Below are 24,222 nucleotides of genomic sequence, written 5' to 3' on the forward strand. Positions count from 1 at the left end.
GCCATTGCTTACACAGAAACAGGAGGGGTAGCAGTGTTCTTGTCACTTGCAAAAATTGACTGGAAATGACTGGAAATTAATGTTATTGAGTTTAATAATAATGTAGGCACAAAAAAAGAGCCAAATTATGTGATTTTAGCATTATTTAGCATTTTTGTTTAACAGAAATACAGATCCAAAACCAAAACCAAAGCCAAAACACATGAAGGTTGTTTACCAAAACCAAAACCAAAACACAAAGTTAATACAGATCGTAATTCAAACCCAAAACACGGGGGTTGGTGAACATCTCTAGTATAAAACATGTGTATTGCTGCAATCCACAGTTCGTGCCCATGGTTACAACTGTAACTAAAGACATTCAGTTATTTATCATATGCAGTATTTGTCAACACTGTGTTTCTGAGGATACAACTGCTGATTTCAGGCAAAAGACCTATTTCTACGGTCAGGAGATTTTCCTGTAACTTGTAGCACCTATCATAATGATTTTTTATTAGGTAAAATCATTTATCATTATTGACAGAGCTGCCCTTTAAGAAGGCTGTATTGTTCTATAGAAGAAGGCTGATGTGTTCCTATTATCCCACATATGCCTAAGCTTACTGTTTGCTATGTTATACCTTGTGAAAAGTTTAATCAAAAGTCCTTGGTAAAAAAGAACAAATGAAAGTTTCCTATCTTTGGGAACAGTTCACGTTTAAACAAGTTAATTTTGCTGATTTACATGTTAAATACGATTCCCATTAAAAGGACATTTTCTTATTTCCAAACCTTGTTTCTTAGCTTCGGAAAGCGGTAATGGACCATATCTCAGATTCCTTCCTGGAGACGAATGTCCCCCTGCTGGTTCTTATCGAGGCTGCGAAAAGTGGTAATGAGAAGGAGGTAAAGGAATATGCCCAAGTGTTTCGTGAGCACGCCAACAAATTGGTCGAGGTAAGCCTTTGTTTCACATCAAAAGATCATCCTTTATGTAACTTGTAAAGCAGCGGGCTGGCCTACTGTTTCATTACCTTGTTGTGATAATGAGGAGAGTGGAGCTGACTTTGAAGTTCTGCAGGTTTTTTTTTTAATTTTTTTTTAAGACACACAAAAAATCTTTTACTATAGTTAAATGAATCAAAGTGAAACTTAAGGGATTTGATTTAATGTGATGTCCATCACAAGTCTAAGTATTGAACAACAACAGGCGAACCTCCGAGCCTTCACCGGCGGCCCCCAAGCTCCGTCCTGTTTTACTGTAAGATGTGTGTGTTATAGCGTGTAACACTTGTATAACATGTCTGCTGATACGTTATTACAGATCAATGTCTCTTTCTTTAATTAAATGTATTGCTCTACCTTATTTCTGATATTAAGGACAATGTGTGGCCCTCTTAGAGGTTAGAGGGGGGCCCCTAAGGTCTATCAGGTTGCCCATTGCTGCTTTAGACCATGAAAACAAACACGTGTGGCAGAATAATTTTTTTTGCATCTCTTTACAAGTTTTCGTAACTGTCCCCCATTTTATGTGCATGTTCCTTTAGTGCCATCGGTAGCGTAGTTGCCAAAATCAACGCAGGGGTAAAGAACAACTTTATTTTTTGCGTCAACAGTTACGCTCAATCAGCGTAACATCAAAGTAAATGGGGGACATTGATTTCTTGTATCACAAGCTAAGTGATTCCGCTGTAATTGTGCTTCAGGCTGATCACATGCAAACACGGGACCCCCATTCTTCATCTGCCGAGACTCTCTCTGATTACATTATATAATACGATTGGACTGAGAGGGGATCCATCCCCTTTAATCACAATGAATGAATACAGCACGGGGGCTCAGTGGTTAGCACTTCTGCCTCACAGCACTGGAGTCATGAGTTCAGTTCCCAACCATGGCCTTATCTGTGTGGAGTTTATATGTTCTTTACATGTTCTCCCCGTGTTTGCGTGGGTTTCCTCCGGGTGCTTCGGTTTCTTACCACAATCAAAAAACATACTAGTAGGTTAATTGCCTGCTATCAAAATTGACCCTAGTCTGTGTATGTTAGGGAATTTAGATTGTAAGCTCAAATGGGGCAGGGACTGATGTGACTGAGTTCTTTGTACAGCGTTGCGGAAGTAGTGGTGCTATATAAATAGATGGTGATGGTGATGATGATGATTCACTTGAGTCCTATAAGCACCACAATCATTTGCGTTATTGTATTATCATGATTTTCAAATGAATTCTCCCCCAAAGAGTTTTAAAGTAATAATCAATTACCAAACAATTTTCATTGGTTAAATTTATATATAGAAATGTTTATAAATGTATGTCATTTGTTCAGATAGTGATTGTTGTTTCAATTTTGAAACATTTACAAAAGCTTAATGGGTTAACACATTTTTTTTTTTTTACCAACCCTTCATCATTCTTGTTTTTAACTTTTTTTTTTTTCCCCCATTAGGAAAACACATCAATTACTAAAGTGGTCATTGGACAAAACTAGTTTCAAAATTGGACACTTGCAGCCTTGTAGAACATTAGACCGAGACTGCTAAATGGAGACATAATTATGTGAAGATTGCCATTTTCCTTTGCCATTTAGAAACAAAAATACATTTATTTTCTCAAGTAAATATAGATAAAACTTAATTTTCACTGCACTATTAGAATTTATCATCCAGACGGCATTAGAAATGACATTCTTAGAAGATTGATTATTTAAAGGGTGAAATTTTTAACTGTAGCATTTTTTACGCCACTTGTTGGCTTCGTATAAAGCATTAAATCAGACCTAAAATGGTAACTCGTTGTTTCCATGCCAACTGGCATCATTACTAGCCTTCCATTCTACCTCTAGTGTCACACTCTAGTAACAGACACACTGTCAAACCTGCAAATTTTCTTGAACATGGACACGTGGCACCAAAAACTCACACTATGAAAAGCTGTATGGCGCAACACACAATAAAAGTGACAATCATTAAATTTGAGTCATAAAATAATTCTATTTTAAACACAAGGCGAAGTGATAGACAAATCGAGGCCGTGTCATGGGGTAAATCCAAATTGTATCACTGGAAAGGTGGATGGGGGATAGTGGAGAGGACCACTTCCCCCTCTTCATCTGTTACCTTTTTTTTCTCACCCCCTACCCACTCTGGCTCCCCCTCCCCAAAACTAGAACATGACTCTTTTTACACTCTAAGGGCCTGATGTAGGGTTGAACATTAAAGCTGCCCATTTGCGTATGCTCAAATATGCCACTTCTGTATTTTAAGTACAACCCATCTTAACATATGTGCCACCTTAAGCCTAGCAGATAGATGCCTCTGGAGCAAATCATCATGATAGTCTTGAAAATGTACCTGTTTTGTGTAGGTTCAGAATTTACACTTGTTAAGGAACATATTTCAAAAAACCCCAAAACAAGGCACGTCCCCTCTAAAAGGGACGTGCTTAACTTGCGACTCTATACCATTGCTGTACACTGATCTCCAAGTGTCAGGTGGGAGAACAGTAGTGATTGATGGGCTGGGTATCACCGGTGGGATGCTGGTAGTGGTCAATGGGGTGGGTGTCCTAGGTGGGAGATTTGTAGCAGTCGATGGGGTTGGAGTTAGAGATGGGGGAATGGTAAAGGTCGATGGGGTAAGTGTCAATTATAAGAGAATAGTAGTGGTTTATGGGGTGGGTATCAATGGTGAGAGAATAGTAATGGTCAATAGGATGGGTGTCAGAGGTGGGAGAATATAGTGGTTGGTAGTTTGGAAAGTCAGAGGTGGGAACGTAGGACTTGATGGTTGGGGCGTCACAGACTCATTCACTAAACATTTAATCAGGAGCATGGGGGGAATCCACATTATTAGTGATAATAAAATACTCTCCCTTGTATAAGGGAAGAGGACTATGTCACTATGGGGAGGGGCTTCTTTTTATTTTTTACTTACTTTTATTTTAGTTATTTTTTTCTTTAATTTTTTTAACTTTATTTTACAGCGCCCCTTATAGTGCTGATCAGTCGCTTTTCTGCCTCATAGGTGCTGTTATAGTACCTCAAGCGTGTTGCTTGGACAGACAGCTTCACAACCTGTAGGGGTAGTCAGCGGCGTAGAGTCTACTGACCTGGTAACCTAGGAAGTGGACAAAGCCTTCTCCATTGTAATGTAGATCAACGACAGGAGTAAAAACATACTATGGGTGAGATTAGCAAACATTTTATGTAAAATGGGGCAGGGATTAAATAATTTAAATACTATAATTTAAATACTTGGTGCTACAAGGACCCATTTACAAAGAGGTCTTTTTTGAAAAAATGTGCAAAAACTTAAATGGAAATGATGAAGACCTCACTTCTCTTTAAATCCTGGTCAAAAGCCTGCATCAGTATTTACAGGAAGGGGTGAGTGTATAACCCCTTTAAGAATAAAAAGGCATTTTCTAAAACATCCTCCCATTACATAGTCTCCGTATGCCTCTTGCTTGAAGTACATCAGGCCATAGAGACGAGAGTGACTCATGCCACAATTTACTTTCATTCTAAACCATCTGTTTGCCATAGTACTTAGTATGTTGTTTCAGAAAGTAAACTTTAATTCTAAGGCTCATGTCATATTCGCTTTTAAAATGCTATCTTTTAGACGTGGCTATTAATTGCTTAATCGTGCTCACAACTAGTGATTATTTATTGTATAAACACAGGTTCTCAGTCTCCATGTTGTCCTGTGTGGCACCGGTGAATCGATTCAGCGCCATATTTAAAAGTCGGCGCTGCAATCTCTTGCGTGACTTTGCCCTTAATGAGACAATAAAGCCACTATTTGATATTAACATATGTCAAATATTTTGTGTTTCTAGTTGAATAATATATTTGAGACAACCACCTATGTTCACTACACTCTATTTTACTTCTCTGCAACTGGTTGTGAGGGAGTTACTTCTCTAACAAAACAGAAACAGAGTGACTTGCTTTGCATAAATGTACTGTGTGGATTGGTGGATTAATACACCACCAGTGATGTCACAGTAGCTCAAATGACTGAATACTCAGGTACTGCCATGCGTTATATCGTGTGCGTTATATCGTATTAAAGCACTGTCCTATAGATGTGATAAAGCTTCAGTTGTCTGTAATAGAGTGGGGGGGGGGGTAATAGTGTACTTTTTAACAGAACTGCAGTGGAATTTCAGGATTACACAGAACAATGTATTTTAAATTCATGTTTCATATGCAGACGTTTCAATTTTGGGGTTTAGTAATCTGGGTGTTGTTAATTAAGTAATTAATCTTTTTAGCAACTTGCACAAAATATTGAGGTTAAAGTTTTATTATATTGTAGTTCCTCTTTAAAAAGAAAGAACAAGTATATACAATTTTGAGATACATTTAACTTGTTTTGATTAATCTAGTCTTTGTACACATTTGAGAGGTAATTATCAACTATATGCTTCTACTGAAATTGTTTCCTATTTATAAGGTGATAGCTTGAAAAATATCTCGTACATAAACCAGGGACCTGAGACAAGCAAATGAATCACGTTTGTTTGGTAATGATATCTGCAGCACTCAGGAGGTAGATTCGTATGATTTGTGAGCCACTGGTTGCTAAGCAGCACATTTCTTTGAAAATAACAATAATAATGCCTTCTTGTCAATGTTCCTTAGTTTCTCTTTTCTCTTAGATCAAATAGCACAAAGTAATGATTAAGACATGTGCGAAATGCGTTGTTTTTTTTGGTCATAGCCAGGATGGGTTTATTGTTTTATATGGGAAGGAGAAATTGAGCACATTCTACAACCCTTAGCACAATCTTAACAATACCTTGAACACTGCAATGGTAAGTACTTTAAGGTGAAAATATCATGTAGCCAGTTAGATGTATGAACTTCGTTTCATGTAGAGGAGCATTTGACACAACATTGTCCCTGCAACAGTGTGAGAGGACCCAAGGATCACAGTTTGGTGCTATGTTAGGGGAAATAATTTCTCACACACACAACAGACTTCCTATTAGTTATCCTATTGAGGTATAATACAAACAATATCTTTTTAGTCAACTGCAGCCAAAAATGGCTGATTACAAACAAAGATAACTTGCACTCAGCAGCTCAAATGCAAGTTCCCTTATAAAAAATATCTAATATATATATAAATATTTGAGCAGCACGGTGGCTAAGTGGTTAGCACTTCTGCCTTACAGCACCGGGGTCATGAGTTCAATTCCCGACCATGGCCTTATCTGTGTGGAGTTTGTATGTTCTCTCCGTGTTTGCGTGGGTTTTCTCCGGGTGCTCCGGTTTCCTCCCACACTCCAAAAATATACTAGTAGGTTAATTGGCTGCTAACAAATTGACCCTAGTCTGTCTGTCTGTGTGTGTGTGTCTATGTGTGTGTGTGTGTATGTTAGAGAATTTAGACTGTAAGCCCCAATGGGGCAGGGACTGATGTAAATGAGTTCTCTGTACAGCGCTGCGGAATTAGTGGCGCTATATAAATAAATGGTGATGATGATGATGATGACTAGAAGCTAAGCACATTTTTAAAGAGCCTCTATCTATAGGATTGGAGATGAAATACTCTTTTTGTTAACCTATCACTCGCATAGATCAAACATATTTCCCCGGTTGTGTAAAACAGGATTTGTCAGATACGACATAAGGAACTGAAACCTTATTTACAATTGAAACGTCATTTACAGTTGAATTTTCTTGCTACACTATAGGACTCCCCCTAGGTGATAACAGTGGGAAAGGGTGATAGTTGTCAGGAATGGCTGAGATTTCACTCTGTTAATGATCTGCACAGCTCCTGATCATAAAATGATTGACATTTCCATATGTAGGATAAAGAACAGATAAGACATGGTTGAATAAAATGGTATCAACTAAACCCTACTACAGTATTTAATATGTATTGCAACTTGTCTGCGTGTTGTTTTTCAATGCACACAGATAATGAAGACAATATAAAGATAGTAAAGATAATCAATGGACCACAGGGTATGAGAAAAACAGATGTAACTGGACAGCACACAACCGATTATGAAAAGATAATGAGAGAACATGGAAATATGTTGCTTTTGGGGGCAGATGATTTTGTTAGCTGGGGATTAGTTTTCCTCGATCTGAGATGGGTCTGCAGTAGATTTGGACAGCGGTGATGGTGGTGAGTGAGATAGACAAAGGTGAGCAGTGAGCTGTGTTAGGAATGAAGCCACCTAGATTGATTGAGAGACAACATTGTTATGGGGCTACTTGGGAAGATCAGTGCAAATATGATAAACCTAAAATCACCTAATGCTCTTCTACGTGTGATATTTTTGTATACTTAGGAATGGAAACTTGTGACTGTATACTTTACTGTTTAACCCCTCCAGGGTGTCCATGGTATGGAAAAACAAATCAGCAAATTTGCTGTAATGCAACAGGCCATAATCTGGAACTGATGTCACGTGCAGTATTTCAGTACAAGGATGCACTCAACGCGTTTTGATGCACGCAACCCATTGAATAGATAGTTTTATACATATCTCTGCTGATCTCTACATTATTATAGAAAATCCTGTATTTAACATTCCCACCTCCTTCAGTTTTGCTGGTTAATACATGCCTAGATGCATCCTGTTTTGTGTTTGACAGGGACATGAATTAAAGAGTTCTTGCACCCAAAAATGATTTAGCCTTATTGCAATCATTATGTTGACTACTACAACTTACTGCAATAACTGTTGAAACTGCCTGAAATCACTTGTTGAAAACACTGTTGTTGCCGTTTTAGAGATACAGTAGGCTGCGAATAACATCTGTAATCGTGGAAACAATTGTTTATATGGTTACACGTGTTGCTAAGGATGGTCAGTTACTTGCATTCTATCAGGATAAAAAAAAATGTGTTTCTGCTTTTTCAATAGGCAATTTCAGTCAGAGGTCCTATTTCAACTATCAGTAATTATTGCCATAAGTTGGAGTACTCAGCATAATTATTTTACTTAGGTAGCATCATTTTTGAATGATGTTACTCTTTAAAGAACTCTGGAATGGAGGAATGGTGATCTATTGAGCTTGACCCAGCTTCAGCACCAGCATATCTTGTCAAGTTACAAATGATTGGGAAACTGCAAAAAGGACAATAAATAGTGGCCTATAGAACTATAAAACAGATGAAGATCTGTAAATAATAAGAGGAGCAGCTGCTATTGAACGAGCCAGTTTGGACATGAAGCCTGTTGTTTGCACGAACATTTCAGTGAAACACAACCCTATCTGCTTAGCAGACTGAATATCTGTGCTGCACCATGGGAGAGACATCTCTAATACAAAATATGATCAAATCCAGAGCAGTACAGCCAGCGTGTAGAAAAGGTAGTTTCAACTAATTGGTTCATTGTAAACAAAAATAAACATGGAAAATGTCAGAGACAAATACACTGATCAGCCAAAACATTAAAACCACTGACAATTGAAGTGAATAACATTGATTATCTCGTTATAATGGCACCTGTCAAGGGTTCGGAAATATTAAGCAGCAAGTGAAGAGTCAGACGTTGATGTGTTAGAAGCAGGAAAAATGGGCAAGGTTAAGGATCTGAATGACTTTGGCAATTGCCAAATGTGATGGCTAAACGACTGGGTCAGACCATCTCCAAAACGGTTTTGTGGGGTGTTCCCGGTATGCAGTGGTTGGTACCTAACAAAAGTGGTCCAATGAAAGACAACCGATGAACCAGCGACCGGCGCCCAAGGATCATTGAAGCGCTTGGGGAAAGAAGGCTAGCTCATCTGGTCCGGTCCCACAGAAGAGTTTGTGTACCACAAATTGCTGAAAGAGTTAATGCTGGCTTTGATAGGAAGGCGTCAGAACACACAGAGCATCGCAGCTTGCTGCGTATGGGGCTACGTAGCCGCAGACCGGTCAGAGTGGGCACAGTGGGCATGTGAGCGCCAGAACTTGATCATGGAGCAATGGAAGAAGGTGGCCTGGTCTGATGGATCACGTTTCCTTTTACGTAATGTGGACGGCCGAGTTCATGTGCATCGTTTACCTGGGGAAGAGACAGAAGCAGGATACACTATGGGAAAAAAGCAAGCCGACAGAGGCAGTGTACTCTCGCTAATGCTCGGCTGGGAAACCTTGGGTCCTGGCATTCATGTGGATGTTACTTTGACACGTACCACCTTCCTAAACATTGTTGCAGACCAAGTACACCCCTTCATGACAACGGTATTCCCTGACTGCAGTGGCCACTTCCAGCAGAATAATGCACCCTGTCACATTACTAAAATTGTTCAGGAATGGTTTGAGGAACATGAAAAAGTGTTGTAGGTGTTGACTTGGCCTCCAAATCCCCCAGATCTAAATCCAATCTAGCATCTGTGGGATGTGCTGGAAAAACAAGTCTGACCCATGGAGGCCCCACCTTGTATCTTAAAGAACTTAAAGGTTCTGCTGCTAACATCTTGGTGCCAAATACCACAGGACACCTTCAGACACCTTAATGGGTCAGAGCTGTTTTGGCAACACCAGGGGGGCCTACACAATATTAGGCAGGTGGTTTTAATGTGGTGGCTGATTGGCGTATACTTCCTGGGCAGATCCTCAACGGACTCTTGTCAGTGTATTATACATAGAGTGCAATTCATGCTTTTGACAACAATGTATTATTTAATATTCCTTTTATCTAGAGATGCTCAGGCTCGGTTCTTTGAGAACCGAACACACCCGAACATACGGATCCGAGTACCGAGCTGAGCCGAGCTGAGCCAGCTCAGTACTCTAGTGGGCCCTCGGAATCGAAAAAGAGGCAATACGTCATCGTTACGTCATCGGATTTCGGATCTCGCGAGTTTTGAATTCCTTTTTAAGATCCAACATAGCGGGGGGTGGGAGGGAGGGCGGAACCCCATTTTTCTTTTCTGCCACTGTTGTGTGCCAATGTGTCCTAGATGTGCTAGGAACTGCCGTGTGTTTGTGTCATTGCTCTGTCGCTTACCATCCAGCCAGGTCGCTGCAGTATTTGTCCTAAAGTGTATGTAAATAATATTGTGATCTGTGAGGTGGCCAAAATTGACTGCAAATGACTGGAAATTAGTGTTATTTAGGTTAATAATAATGTAGGAACAAAAAAAAGAGCAAAATTATGTGATTTTAGCATATTTTAGGATTTTCCCTAAAAAAGCCAAAACCAAAACACAGGAGGGCGGTTTTTGCCAAAACCAAAACTAAAACACGAAGCTAATCCAGATCCATAACCAAAACCAAAACACAAAGCTAATCCAGATCCAAATCTAAAACCAGTTCACAGGGGGTCAGTGAGCATCTCTACTTTTATCATTTACATTGTGTCAGTTCTTGAACAACTCTCAACTTGAACAACACTCAGTGGGCATTTTTTTTCTTTTTACACGACTGCTATTTTATGTATTTTTTATAGTTTACCTATTTCGTATTTTTACACAATGCTTATGGCTATATCTAACAGATACTTTGTTTTTTGTTTTTTTTGCCCCTATTCATTATTCACGATTTGATGTTCTCTTGAAATAAAAAGAAGCAGACGGAGGGGACTAGGTTTTCCTACTGTTCTTGGTGTTAGCATCAAGGTCAACATTTTGCTTTATAGAAAGATACTACTTTATGTGCCTTCAATATGGGTCCCTCAGGGTTCAAAGTTTTGTCTTTTGTGCTTCTCTATTCAATTTTTTTTTTTTTTTTAGTATACGTTAGGGGTTATTTTCATTTTTTTTTCCTTTGGGTGTATACTGTTTAATACCCACCGCTGTACAGCATTGTGGCATTTCCTGACGGCTGTAATTTTCCTTTATGTGAGATATGAATGTGTCTTGAGGCTTTGTCAGAATGACAGATCATTTCCTAAAACTAAACTTTGATAAAACAGAATCATTATTTTCCCCCATAAAACATTTTTTATTTCTTTCTAAATAGAAATTATCTGTCTCGCCTCTCACTATTCCTTTCATTAATTCTTCCAGGAGTCTGGTTTTATGTTTCGGCACTGAACCATTCCCTATTTTTCTTCTATACGGCTGCTAATATTTTTACATTTATTTCAAGAATTTTTTTTTTTGTTTCAGCATAAATTAATTTATTTCAGAAAAAAGAGCATTAAAAAACAATTTTAATCATTTTTCTGGATTTCATCTTCCTTTATGAACCAGTTTTCCAATTTTCTTTAGTTTCATTTCATAGTAATTAATATAACAGAGGGTACAATGTGTTGCATAAAAAGATAAGTTTGGTTTATGGCATAAAGGGGCAATGCGTTCCTGTTTGCTCTAATTTAATCAGTTGGGCATGTTTTTAAACATAAACTAGTAATATATCTTCTATCCACCAACCTGTCATCCTGAAAAATGTTATAAAACGGTAATGGAAAAAGCTAAATTGTGACCCTTCACTTGTTTTGTCAAAACACATAATCATGATTATAATGGGTTACTTAAAAGTAAACCAAACACATGATGTTAAAGTAAAATATATATTAAATCATATAATATCAGCTATATATATAAAAGAAAAAGTTTGTTTGTTGGTGAATATCTTCGACACCCCTGCACCGATTGGTATGAAACCAACACAAGGTGGTCTAATTGGATCCTGGTCAGGTTTTAGGGTGGTTAGGGTCCCGGTTGGACCTCCCGTGGTGTACGCTGGGCAGAACTTTGACTCATGGAGCCTGTTCTGGGCCTTCCACTGGATGGATTTGGATGACAGTTAATATAAAAACCAAATCGACACTGGGCAACCACCTCGTGGGCTAGATTTACTAAGCTGCAGGTTTGAAAAAGTGGGGATGTTGTCGATAGCAACCAATCAGATTCTAGCTTTCATTTATTTAGTACCTTCTACAAAATGATAGCTAGAATCTGATTGGTTGCTATAGGCAACATCCCCACTTTTTCAAACACACAGCTTAGTAAATCTAGCCCCATGGGTGTGTTGGAAGAGCTGCTAAGCTGATAATTATTTTTAAAATGTTGACAGTTACATCCAACTCATTGATAACTTGAAGATTTAAACCCGAGCAACGTTGGGTACTTCCGCTAGTATCATATAAGCAGAGGAGAGCTCAGCAATGAGTGGCACTCAGGGCTGTAGGTAACTAGGTATATTCTTAGGGCAACACTAGTGTAGGACTGGTTTGATGTTCATTGTATTAACTTGTTTTCTTATTCATCTATTTATTTTATTTTACTATGTCTTTACCAATACCTTTTTGTTGCTTCTAATATCCTTTTATAGTAACGGGGGACACTATCCCTTATACACACTCATAGGTGGCCTCCCTTAATGATGATGGATTATGGTGGTAAATTTCGAGCATCTACATGGGGTCCATGACTCTGGTCCACCCACGGCTCCATCTGAGCTGGATTATAGGTGAAGGAAAGTGACTGCGCTTCCTATTGGTCAAGAAAGTCACAAACCCTAACTGCACGCACCGTAGCGGCTTTTGCCGAAGGCCCAAAAAAGCAATTTGAAATACTGCTTGTAGTTTGTACAAGATAAAAAAAAGATATTAGTGTATTAGCGCTGCCTTCTGATCCGTAAGGCCGAAAATCAAAAAAAAGTCATAAAATTCGTAAACAGAGAACGTACTGCCGATCAACAATCTTATACTCAAAAAGAATATACACTAAAAACATGTAATAAAAGTGAACTAAAATCAAACTCTCTCTGAAAAGTATTGAGACTACAAAAACAGAAAAAATTAAAATCTCCAATCTCCAAAATGTACAACCGTCCCAAAGTTCATGTAGTCCAATTTCTAATTGATCAAAAAGAACAACATAATGTCTGTGACATCATTTTTTCTTAAATCTTCCTCCCACGTGATATAGATATAAAATAAAAACTTAGCGCAATACTTTAAATAATAATCATTTACATAGATATGCTCCCAAAGTAATCTTCTCTTAGGTGATTAATTAAAATAATCAATACCACCACGTGAGCAATTCAGCGCCCCTGTTGTGAATGCACTCACAAAATATATTGATTGTAGCATTGCGTTGTATATCAAAGATGTATCATCGTTTTAAAGCCAAATACATGCAATATCCCTTTAATATCAGCTCACACTATGTATAGGAAAAAAGAAATGCCACTAATAGTGCATTATTGTTTACACATTTTTTAAAAAGATAAAAACAATAATAAAAATAACAATGATCCCCAGATGGAGATTAATCCACACGGATAAAAGGTGGACTCTTACCCCAATCACATTAAATATACGCATATAGAAATATACTCCACAATGTTTTCGGGGTGGCCGGCTTTCCTTTCTGCAGATATCAAGGATGGAGAAACAGTCCACTCCCGCGCGTAATCTCCAGCGGTACTAGTTCCAACGCATTTCAATTTTGAAAATCTTCATCAAGGTACATGCCTTGATAAAGATTTTCAAAATCGAAACGCGTTGGTGTAATCTGTAAGTGCATTCAAACCAGGGGTGTTGAACCGCTCATGTGGTGGTATTGATTATTATTATTAATTACCTAAGAGAAGAAGATTGCTTTGGGAGCATATCTATGTCAATTATTATTATTTACAGTATTACGCTATGTTTTTTTTTTTTGTTGTTTTTTTTATATCTAAATCACGTGGGAGGAAGTATTAAGAAAAATTTATGTCACAGACATTTTGTTGGACTTTTTGGTCAATCAGAAATTGGACTACTCAAACTTTGGGACGGTTGTACATTTTGGATATTGTAGATTTGAATTTTTGCTGTTTTTGTAGTTTTAATACTTTTCACAGAGAGTTTGATTTTAGATCACATTTATTACACTTTTTTAGCGTTTATTCTTTTTGAGTATAAGATGATTCTCATACTTAGACGCATTTTACCAATACAAGATCCTTTTACACTTGGTCTAGTGATAAAAATAAGTGACATCACTCTTCTCCAAATAGTTACACATAGGAAAAGGCAAGATTAAAAAAAAGTATAGTTACGTGCAAATGTCAAGTTGGATGGATCTCATGATGCATCCAGCTCCAAACAGTACAATTTGTACCATATGTAGATGAGGGATAACAAGTTTGAATAATTGCGCCCCACGGTAGGGCAGAAATGTGATTCCACTCTGTCAGTAGTAAATGCTCAAGTCGCATTGCCCTATTCGTACGCTATATAATAATGTAATGTAGTGAAATGTCATTTACACAAGAGAGAATGTTGTCTTGATCTCTACAACCAATGTTTACCTCTTTGCCGAGATTTGTTGTAATATAGCCACAACGCTAGTCATTTACATAGATGAAGGGGGCAATACACAATCAGCCAATCACAAGCAAGTAGATCAGCCCTCCGGCACCCACAAACTATAAGCCTTCTACAATATATATATATATATATATATATATATATATATATATTTGTTGATGCGTCCATGTCTGATTGTGTCGCAGTTACTTGAGCATGCCTTCACTGTACTCATCATCATCATCATTTATTTATATAGCGCCAATATATTCCGTAGCGCTTTACAATTGGGAACAAACATAGTAAACTAATAAACAAACTGGGTAAAACAGACAAAGAGGTGTGAAGGCCCTGCTCGCAAGCTTACAATCTATAGGACAATGGGAGTTTGATACATGAGGTTACGTTTACATTTTGCATTTCGGCCCAGCCAGACATCCAAGGTAAAAGTGACTCATAAGCTAAATAATCCTGTCACACAACAATGTTGGTCAGGGTGTAGTTGTCTTGTGTGAAATTGTGTATCGGGTGGTAATAAGGTAATGTAGTGAGGTTAAGAGGGTGGTTGAGGAATATTATAAGCTTGTCTGAAGAGATGGGTTTTCAGAGAACGCTTGAAAGCTTGTAGACCAGAGGAGAGTCTTATTGTGCGAGGGAGAGAATTCCATAGAGTGGGTGCAGCCCGATAAAAGTCCTGTAACCGGGAATGGGAGGATGTAATGAGTGTGGATGAGAGATGCAGATCTTGTGCGGAACAGAGTTGCCGAGTTGGGAGATATTTTGAGACAAGAGAAGAGATGTATGTTGGTGCAGCTTTGTTGATGGCCTTGTTGATACTCATCCTATACTTGCCCACATCTACCCACCACTGGTCTAGGAGGGGGCAAGTCAACAGTACGAAATAGAAATTAGTTCAACTGTAGATAAACCTCAATGTGTATATCATTTTAGACAAATATGCGATAATGAAATAATTTTTTGAAACTAGATGGCCTGTTTGTTAGTCCATAAGTACACTAATCTATACATTACTAATCTCTCGGTTAGATCAATCTCCTATAAAGTAGACACTTCTCTAGTGTGCATTCCCTATCACTGTGCTGTATGCATTTCTGTAATTGTTTGAGCGATTGCCCTTTCAATAGGTTATAACTGCAAGGAAAATTCCAACTTCCATTACAGTGTTAAAGCCTCCCTACCGTGGAATCTAAGGTTGTCTAGGAAGCTGTATTTCATGAATAGTGTCCTTTTCACTTTGTAACAGTAAACAAGCTTTTAGCTGACATAGTAGAATTGTCTGACAGAAGGTTCCATTACTGTACAACTGCTTTACACATGTACATTAGTCCCTCAAATTTAATGAAAATGTTCTTTGTAACCATTGTGCATCCATCGATATTATCTGTTTTATGTATGCATTTGTCCATGAATACTTAAAGGCAGCCCCATCATTCTTATATACCGGTATAAAGTTGGAGATTGCAGCGGATTGAGTGAGCTTGAACGCTGGAACATTTTGAGACTTCTCATTTTTCCGGTCCTTGCTATTATGGTAATGGTTTTTGGAACCACAAAGATGTCGTAACTGATCTTGATCAAAAATGCTCTCCTCTTTGGCAACACTAATAAGTGGCCTCCGGTGCACTCTACAATGGTAAGACCTAGAACTCACACTAGCTCTTCAAGCTGGTCAATAGTGAGTTAAAACTGGCCACGTATGTTGTAATCTGATTAATTTTTATTGAGTTTTTAAAGAATCGGCATGTGTATGTGCGTGACATTAAATTTAATAAGATGGCCAAAATGCTTGATATTCTGCTTCTGGTTACGTGGAATATTTTTATCATGCATATTGAAGAGTGTGTATCGTAATTGCATAATTAAAATCTAAAGTTTCTACAACAATTCCTCTAACAATTCCTGAAAATCAAAGACTGGAGAAGAGATACAAGAAGAATCATATGACTATTAATGTGCATACATTAAGTTGTATGTTAATTCATACCTAAATATAAAGGCTCCAAATAGTGGGGGAATATTTAAGAAAACTGGCGCACAGTTGCCTATAGCAACTGTCATTGTTTTGTAGTAAAGTTTAGAAAATGAAAGCTAACACGTGATTGCTGCTATGTAGAGATGTTCGTTTCACAGTGGTCCTCTAAATGGTTCGTTGAGTTGGCTTTAGAGTTCGATAATTTGTGAATTCTCAAACTCTAGATAGACTAAAACAATTTAAGCTCAATTCAAAAAAGGCAAATCGGTCAGCCGATTTGTACGTGTTTGAGCTTGCTCAAGCTTAAATCGTTGCATTGTTTTGTATTTTTAGTGGATTTCCATGAGAAAGGCAAATTCAAACTCCAAACTCAAACAAAATAATGTTTACTGCTCAAAAATAAAAAAAATGCTATAAAAATATAACCGTTCAAGTTCAAACAGGAAAGATTTTATTTTAATGTCCTTTGTTTTGACCTGAGCTCCCAAATTCAAATTTTGAACCTCGATGAAAGATGGAACCCACCCAAACAAAACGATCATGAACGAGTTTGAGGCCTTCGAACCGGCCAAATTCAATAGAATTTCGACCTCAGTTTAAATTAGAGATGGTCACTGACCCCCGTGTTTTGGTTTTGGATTCGGTTTTGGATCTGGATTACCGTCGTGTTTTGGTTTTGGTTTTGGTTTTGCAAAACCGCCATTGTGTGTTTTGGTTTTGGTTTTGTTTGGTTTTGTTTTGCTATTTTGTTGGAAAATACATGTTTTTGTGCCTAAAATAACCCAATTTAGTGCTCCAACTGTTTTAGAGATAAGTAATCTAATTGTTGAGGTAATAAATCATCCAAAAAAACTGTTTAAATCTTCGTTGGTAGGCCTTCATTTATTCTACACACAAAACAGATTGTCTTCCTCTCCATCTATGCATATTGGCAATGCAGCCATCATCTTTGGATGTATATTACACCCTACACTTATAGTTAATATGTAAAGAAATGGAAAAAGACAGTTTGCTTTCTGTCTCTATAGGCCCCCCTCCACTTTTTTAAAAAAACAAAAAATTCAGCCATTATAGACTGTACAATATTAATTGACATGGAGAAAGCCAGTTTGGTTTCTGTCTCTCTAGGCCCCCCTCCACTTGTATAAAATACCAAAAAATCCAGCCGTTATAGACTGTACAATATTAATTGACATGGAGAAAGCCAGTTTGGTTTCTGTCTCTCTAGGCCCCCCTCCACTTGTATAAAATACTAATAAATTCAGCCGTTATATACTGTACAATATAAATTGAAATGGACAAAGGCAGTTTGGTATCTGTCTGCATCAGATCCTCTCTCCACTAGGAGTAAAATAGAAAACTATTCAGCCGTTATATAATCTAGAATATAAATAGAAATTGAGAAAGGCAATTTGGTATCTGTCTGCATCATAATCATCAACATCATCATTAGCGCCCTCGTCGCCTACACAAATCTCCCCCTCATCCTCTTCTAATTCCAAAGTGGCATCCTCACCGGCTACACTCGGGCTATTAAGGCACACATCAACAGAATGCTCACGATTAGACATCCCTCTATTAGATGGACTCTCCACAGGGATTGTTGTCATTTCTGAATCAGAGCAAATATTCTCCTGTAATGCCTCACTGTTATCTTGCAGCTCGGCTTTGACGCATAACAGTAGTTGTGCACCAATTGTAGGCTGGGTAACTTTTTGGGATCTGCCACTAATACCCAAAGGTGAAGGCCTCATTCTCTCTTTGCCACTGCGTGTGTAGAATGGCATGCTTGCAATTTTTTTTTTTATCGTCACTTAACTTTTGCTCAGTTACACTTCTTTTTCGCTTCAATACAGTAAAAAAATTTTTGTTTTTTGTTTTTTGCACTAATTTGGAAACACTCTGTTGTTTGACATTGCTTTGGCCAGATGACGTACTGGGAACACTAACATCAGGACTGGTGACAGAACCTGGTTGCTCATTCAGATCATTTGTGGACTGCTTTGAATCCATTCTGAGCGCAAACCACTGGGGAGTGCTAAAAATTATTTGGTAGATACTGCTGACAGATATGACTTTTGACAGCCAGAAATATTAATGCACAATTAGGGAGGACACCCCAAAAGCACTGAGGAGTGCTAAAAATTATTTAGTAGATACTGCTGACAGATATGACTTTTGACAGCCAGAAATATTAATGCACAATTAGGGAGGACACCCCAAAAGCACTGAGGAGTGCTAAAAATTATTTAGTAGATACTGCTGACAGATATGACTTTTGACAGCCAGAAATATTAATGCACAATTAGGGAGGACACCCCAAAAGCACTGAGGAGTGCTAAAAATTATTTAGTAGATACTGCTGACAGATATGACTTTTGACAGCCAGAAATATTAATGTACAATTAGGGAGGACACCCCAAAAGCACTGAGGAGTGCTAAAAATTATTTAGTAGATACTGCTGACAGATATGACTTTTGACAGCCAGAAATATTAATGTACAATTAGGGAGGACACCCCAAAAGCACTGAGGAGTGCTAAAAATTATTTGGTAGATACTGCTGACAGATATGACTTTTGACAGCCAGAAATATTTATGCACAATTAGCGCTGGGGAGTGCCAAATATTAAGAAAAAATAATAAACCTCTATCCTCCTCTCTGCACAAGCGATTTTGGTTAGAGCAATTGCAAGAACAATATTGTATTCTCTGTCCCTGCTCTAATCAGCCTATGACTACACCCTGCTCTCTCCCTCTGTCAAATGGCGATGGATTGCTGCGGAGGCGTGTATTTATAAAGTTGAAGTATCGCGAGAACCGGGCCCCGAGATCCGACGACGTCACGATGCCGTTTGGCCTCGATTTGGATTCGGAACGGGCGGGAGAGTACCGAGCTGCTCAGTTTGGTACTCGGATACCCAAAGTTCGGGTGGGTTACGGTTCTCGGAGAACCGGACCCGCCCATCTCTAGTTTAAATAATTCTAGTCTATATGTTTTCACTAGTTATAGAAAAACAGGCTATAGTTTCATAATATGATCTCATTTAACTTCAAATATGCCATATTTCCTCACCTCTCAAGTTCAAATGCCAAAATGCAAAAATAAAAGTCATGTTTCTGGATAAAACATAGCTAAGCAGAGAAGCATCTATGACATATCACTCATCCAGTGATAAATCCTTCCAATATCTTGCTGCATCCAATGGGACGGTTTATTTATAATTTATTAATATGTGAATGATCCGTGTACGTGATTAATGATATTAGAACGGTACACTAGTTAAAGCACATATGGAATTCTTAATACGTCGGTACTGCATTCCATTGCAATAAGTCTGCAGGAGTCTCAAAAGGTCCACTAAAGACTTAATATAGCATAAAAAAGACTGATAAGACTTTCCAGTTCCGGGTAATTGCCCTAAGCATCTCCTTCTACAACGCATCTAGCTTTCAGGCAGTAGACTGGAATCCTATGCCTTGGAATGGCTATGGATTTACACATGAAAAGTCACCTCCTGTTCAGATTGTCTAGAAACACTGCAACAATAAAAATAATAAAGATAAAATAGAGTTGTGTAAGTGGAAATAACATTATAGACTCTGCTCTTTGGGGCATATGTTTATTTAGCTATGGATGAAACAAAATCTGTTTGGTAATTTCGTCTTTGCTGTTGAAAGCAGATTTGTAGTTAACTACTTTGTGTTTTATGGTTGTAGAGAGGCTAGATACAGTTTGGTGTTTGGAATATGCAACCAATATAAGGTTAAAATGATATATAACTGGTAGTGCTGTATGTAAATCTGACTACAGAGAGAATATCAGGCATAGACAGGACTGTTATGGTCAAAGTTACACTATTATTACAGAATATATAATATACAAGTTAACCTGTGCATGATACTCATGCATTCTAGTCAAATAAAGCTACTTAAGGTGTTAAAAAGGTTCTTGTCATGACTTTGGGGCTAGCCCAGGCCTCCTCAGGGAAAGAGCGTTACTTCCCGACGCAAGCACCTTTTTTTAACGTGGTTTTGTCCACATGTCACCACCTCATCATTCTTCTTCATCACCTCATCCTTCATTTTCATCGCCACATCTATCCAGACGTCTATCCAGACACAGGGATCTCTCTCAGCGGTTCTGAGTATCACACTCCTCTCACTCTGTCACCCCCGGCAACCACCATCCACTCCCCACTGTCACCCCCGGCAACCACCAACCACTCCCAACTGTCACTTCTCCTTCAAGAAATATATATATATTTTTTTTAAATCTTTATAAACACTTTTAACAATTAACAAATTAAATTAACAAATTAAAAATATCTTAGTATACCAAATTTCAGCCCTTTCTGAATTTTTTTTCCCACACACACTAAGAATTTAGTAGGTCAGTGTATAACTCTGCCCAGCAGATGGCGCTGCAGCTTGGTTTTATTTTTTCCACACACACACAGACAGACTAACACACGCCACTAGACATTTATATTATAGATATATATGTTATGAATTAAACTTAATCACTAGAAAATGTTTTCCACAAATATACTGTTGGGGCCTGATTCATGAAGGCACTTGTCTGCCTGCTTTGAGCGTATCGTATGCCAAATCACTCTGCACATGTCCAGATCCGGACTGTGCGCCAGTAACCGCAGTCCTGTCCGATCTGTTTTGTGCGCAAAGGATACTTACTACAGAAAAATATATTTCCATGTATGTTTCCTCTATGTGTTTATCTCATATCATATTTTATCCCAAGACACAAGAGATTTTGTAAACTGGACATTCATTGTCACTCTTTATGTATACAATAAATAGATATTTCCCATGAGGTTTGATACTGTATTATCTTCCCAAAATATCTTTCATCATAATATTCTGTATAGTGTGGAAAATAAATGAGTTTATATTCATTATGCAGTTTATGGTCAGTTTTCATATAGTTACATTTATAGTTTCTTGCATAATGGAAGACTCATTGGAAAGCTTACGCCACCTTCATAGCCAAGACGGTGTTGGCTGAAATGTAATTTGAGTTCATTTACATTAAAGGAAAAAATAATGTTTGTATTATGAAGGTCTTATTGAAGAATAATATAAAATAGGTCTGGTGAAATTCCTGTTATTTATACAGTCTGAAATGTGAATAACTGGGAAATCTTCACGTACTCTGTACATGGAACCTTATTTTTGCAGAATAATATCAACATTTTTAGCTTTAAGCCACATTCATGCACAAATTTATTTTTCCATATACAGTGTTCCCTCTTTAGAGCACGACCGTCACTTAGTACCAAGTATAATCTTTGCACATAAGTACGTTCAAATATACTACATCTGCTATATGTCACTCTCTGTATAACACCACTCTCACTACAACACCAGCTTTTACCTGTTTTATTAAGATAGCAATATAAAGTAGAGCTCTGTATTTAGTTCTACTAGCTCCTTATATAATGTGGTCTAACTGTCCTTCATACTTTTTCCATAGATGTTATTGTCTGCTCTGGTTTCAGTTCTACATCAATACTTCTACATGGATTGTAAGCAGGTTTTCTGTGAAATTCTGAAGCCTCCCTCTACACAATCTTTCCATAGTCTTCCTTCCCCCATTTTGAGCCCCCCTCCTTTATCTTTATATAAACCAGGTTGTCTTTTTTTTCTTTTGGTGTTTAGTTATGTTTTTCCTTCGCTTTCACTGTTAATTCTTTTGTTTCTGTCCATGCCAACCAGACTGGTTTCCCTTGTGCCTATTATTATATACTGTCATAAAATGTGTTTAAAATAAATAAATGTGGTAAAAAAAGCAACATTATATAAAATATAAACTATTAAAATTATATAAAATGTATAAATGTATATGTTTTTTTGTAATACTTTCTAATACTTTTTTTAACAAATGGAACTGAAAGCCCAAATCTAGGCTTTCAGTTGCATTGTGCATGTATGACCTGGCAAGCCAGCTTATGCATGTGCACAACTACTGAGCCTGGCCTTGTCACATGGTAATTTAACTCTTACCCGTCCAGCCCAGTATCGCTGGATCAACTGAGGTAAGCTCAGTGGCTTTGTCGATATTTGTTTGATAAATGCAGACAATTAGCGATTGTTTATCACTGGGATAAGCAACATTAAAATTAATATTGATTGGAATATGTGTGACTTAAAATGCAGAACTGTTGTCAGTGTATAGTATACATGCATAAACAGCACTCCAAATGTCAACACCAAACACTAATCATGAGTAGCAGCACTAGGAGCCTGTGTAGCAAATATTGTCATCTCTAGCGCAGTAGTTTTGCAACAGTAAAAGGATGAAGCAATTACGAATTTGCAGTGATCAGCTCTGAGGAAATTTACAATGACAGACTTTCTAACAAGCACTGGAAATATAATTTACTGTTAGATTAATCTTCCTCTGAAATGGAAACTGAGAGGAAACTTCACAAAAAAAAACGAAGCGAGTGCTGAGGGAGAAATGAACAAAGCCTAGCCGAGCTAGTTGCTTTAAATTATTTCCCACTTACAGATATATTAAGAGCTGTTTTTCGCCTAGATGTCAATCAGGTCTGGCGCAGAGGAGGAATTTCAATTAAACAGCAGCCGCCGTGCAGTACAAAAGTATACAGCGGGGAGCTAGATAGAAGCATCAACGTGAACTATCCAACTTTGATCGATTAACAAGCCCATCACATTATTGTTAGACTCCCCGGGGAGAACAGTAAAAACCTAAGAAGTGTCTAATGGCTTAGTAATATTCCCTTTATCAAATAGCAAATAAACATTTGATCCCTTCTTCCCTTTAGAGCGTTGACTTGTCCTGTCTGCATGTTATAATTGTTAATACTGTTTCATTTTTTTTGAACAGAGCTGTTGGTTTTTCTGTAAAGCACATTTACTAAGATCTTTGGGGACTGGATTGATTCATTTGATAAGAATACAGATATATGAGTGAAAGTAAGTTACAATGGAAACTCTACTGGATCTCAAGCATTATGGGAATATAACCAAAGAGCAGCGGTAGATGTTTTGTAACCAGCGCCTCTGTGACTTGGAGAATTTAGTGATAGGATTTACTGATACAAACAAAGTTTTTTGTTTATCAGCCGGGAGGCTTCCAACTTTTGCCAAAGTGTTTATATACTACTGTGTCTTTATATATATATATATATATATATATATATATATATATATATATATATATATACATACATACAAGTTAACCCGTGCATGATACTCATGCATTCTAGTCAAATCAAGCTACTTAAGGTGTTAAAAAGGTTCTTGTCATGCATTTGGGCCATAGCCCAGGCCTCCTCAGGGGAAGAGCGTTACTTCCTGGCGCAAGCGCCCTTTTTTAACGTGGTTTTGTCCACATGTCACCACCTCATCATTTTTCTCCATCACCTCATCCTTCATCTTTATCGCCACATCTATCCAGATGTCTATCCAGACACAGGGATCTCTCTCAGTGGTCCTGAGTATCACACTCCTCTCGCTCTGTCACCCCCGGTAACCACCAACCACTCCCAACTGTCACCCCTGGCAACCACCAATCACTCCCAACTGTCACCCCCGGCAACCACCAACCACTCCCAACTGTCACCCCTGGCAACCACCAACCACTCCCCACTGTCACCCCCGGCAACCACCAACCACTCCCAACTGTCACTTCTCCTTCAAGAAATATATATATTTTTTTTTAAAATATTTATGAACACTTTTAACAATTATCAAATTAAATTAACAAATTAAAAACATCTTAGTATACCAAATTTCAGCCCTTTCTGAGTTTTTTTTCCACACACACTAAGAATTTAGCAGGTCAGTGTATAACTCCGCCCAGCAGGTGGCGCTGCAGCAAATTTCAGCCCTTTCTGAGTTTTTTTCCCACACACACTAAGAATTTAGCAGGTTAGTGTATAACTCCGCCCAGCAGGTGTCGCTGCAGCAAATTTCAGCCATTTCTGAGTTTTTTTTTTCACACACACTAAGAATTTAGTAGGTCAGTGTATAACTTCGCCCAGCAGG

At 37.9% G+C, this 24,222-nt stretch overlaps 1 protein-coding gene across 6 annotated transcripts in view; it reads left to right on the forward strand.

Moving 5' to 3' along the window:
- Positions 1 to 24,222, forward strand: part of CTNNA2 (catenin alpha 2) — a 1,470,003-nt gene that overhangs the window by 1,127,508 nt on the left and 318,273 nt on the right. For all 6 annotated transcript variants that reach the window (XM_075191920.1, XM_075191984.1, XM_075192198.1 and 3 more), the window contains one exon: positions 787 to 939. In XM_075191920.1, coding sequence (XP_075048021.1) covers positions 787 to 939 — 153 coding nt within the window. The remainder of the gene's footprint in view (positions 1 to 786; positions 940 to 24,222) is intronic.

This window comes from Mixophyes fleayi, chromosome 1 (assembly GCF_038048845.1).
Source record: "Mixophyes fleayi isolate aMixFle1 chromosome 1, aMixFle1.hap1, whole genome shotgun sequence".
Lineage (NCBI taxonomy): Eukaryota > Metazoa > Chordata > Amphibia > Anura > Limnodynastidae > Mixophyes > Mixophyes fleayi.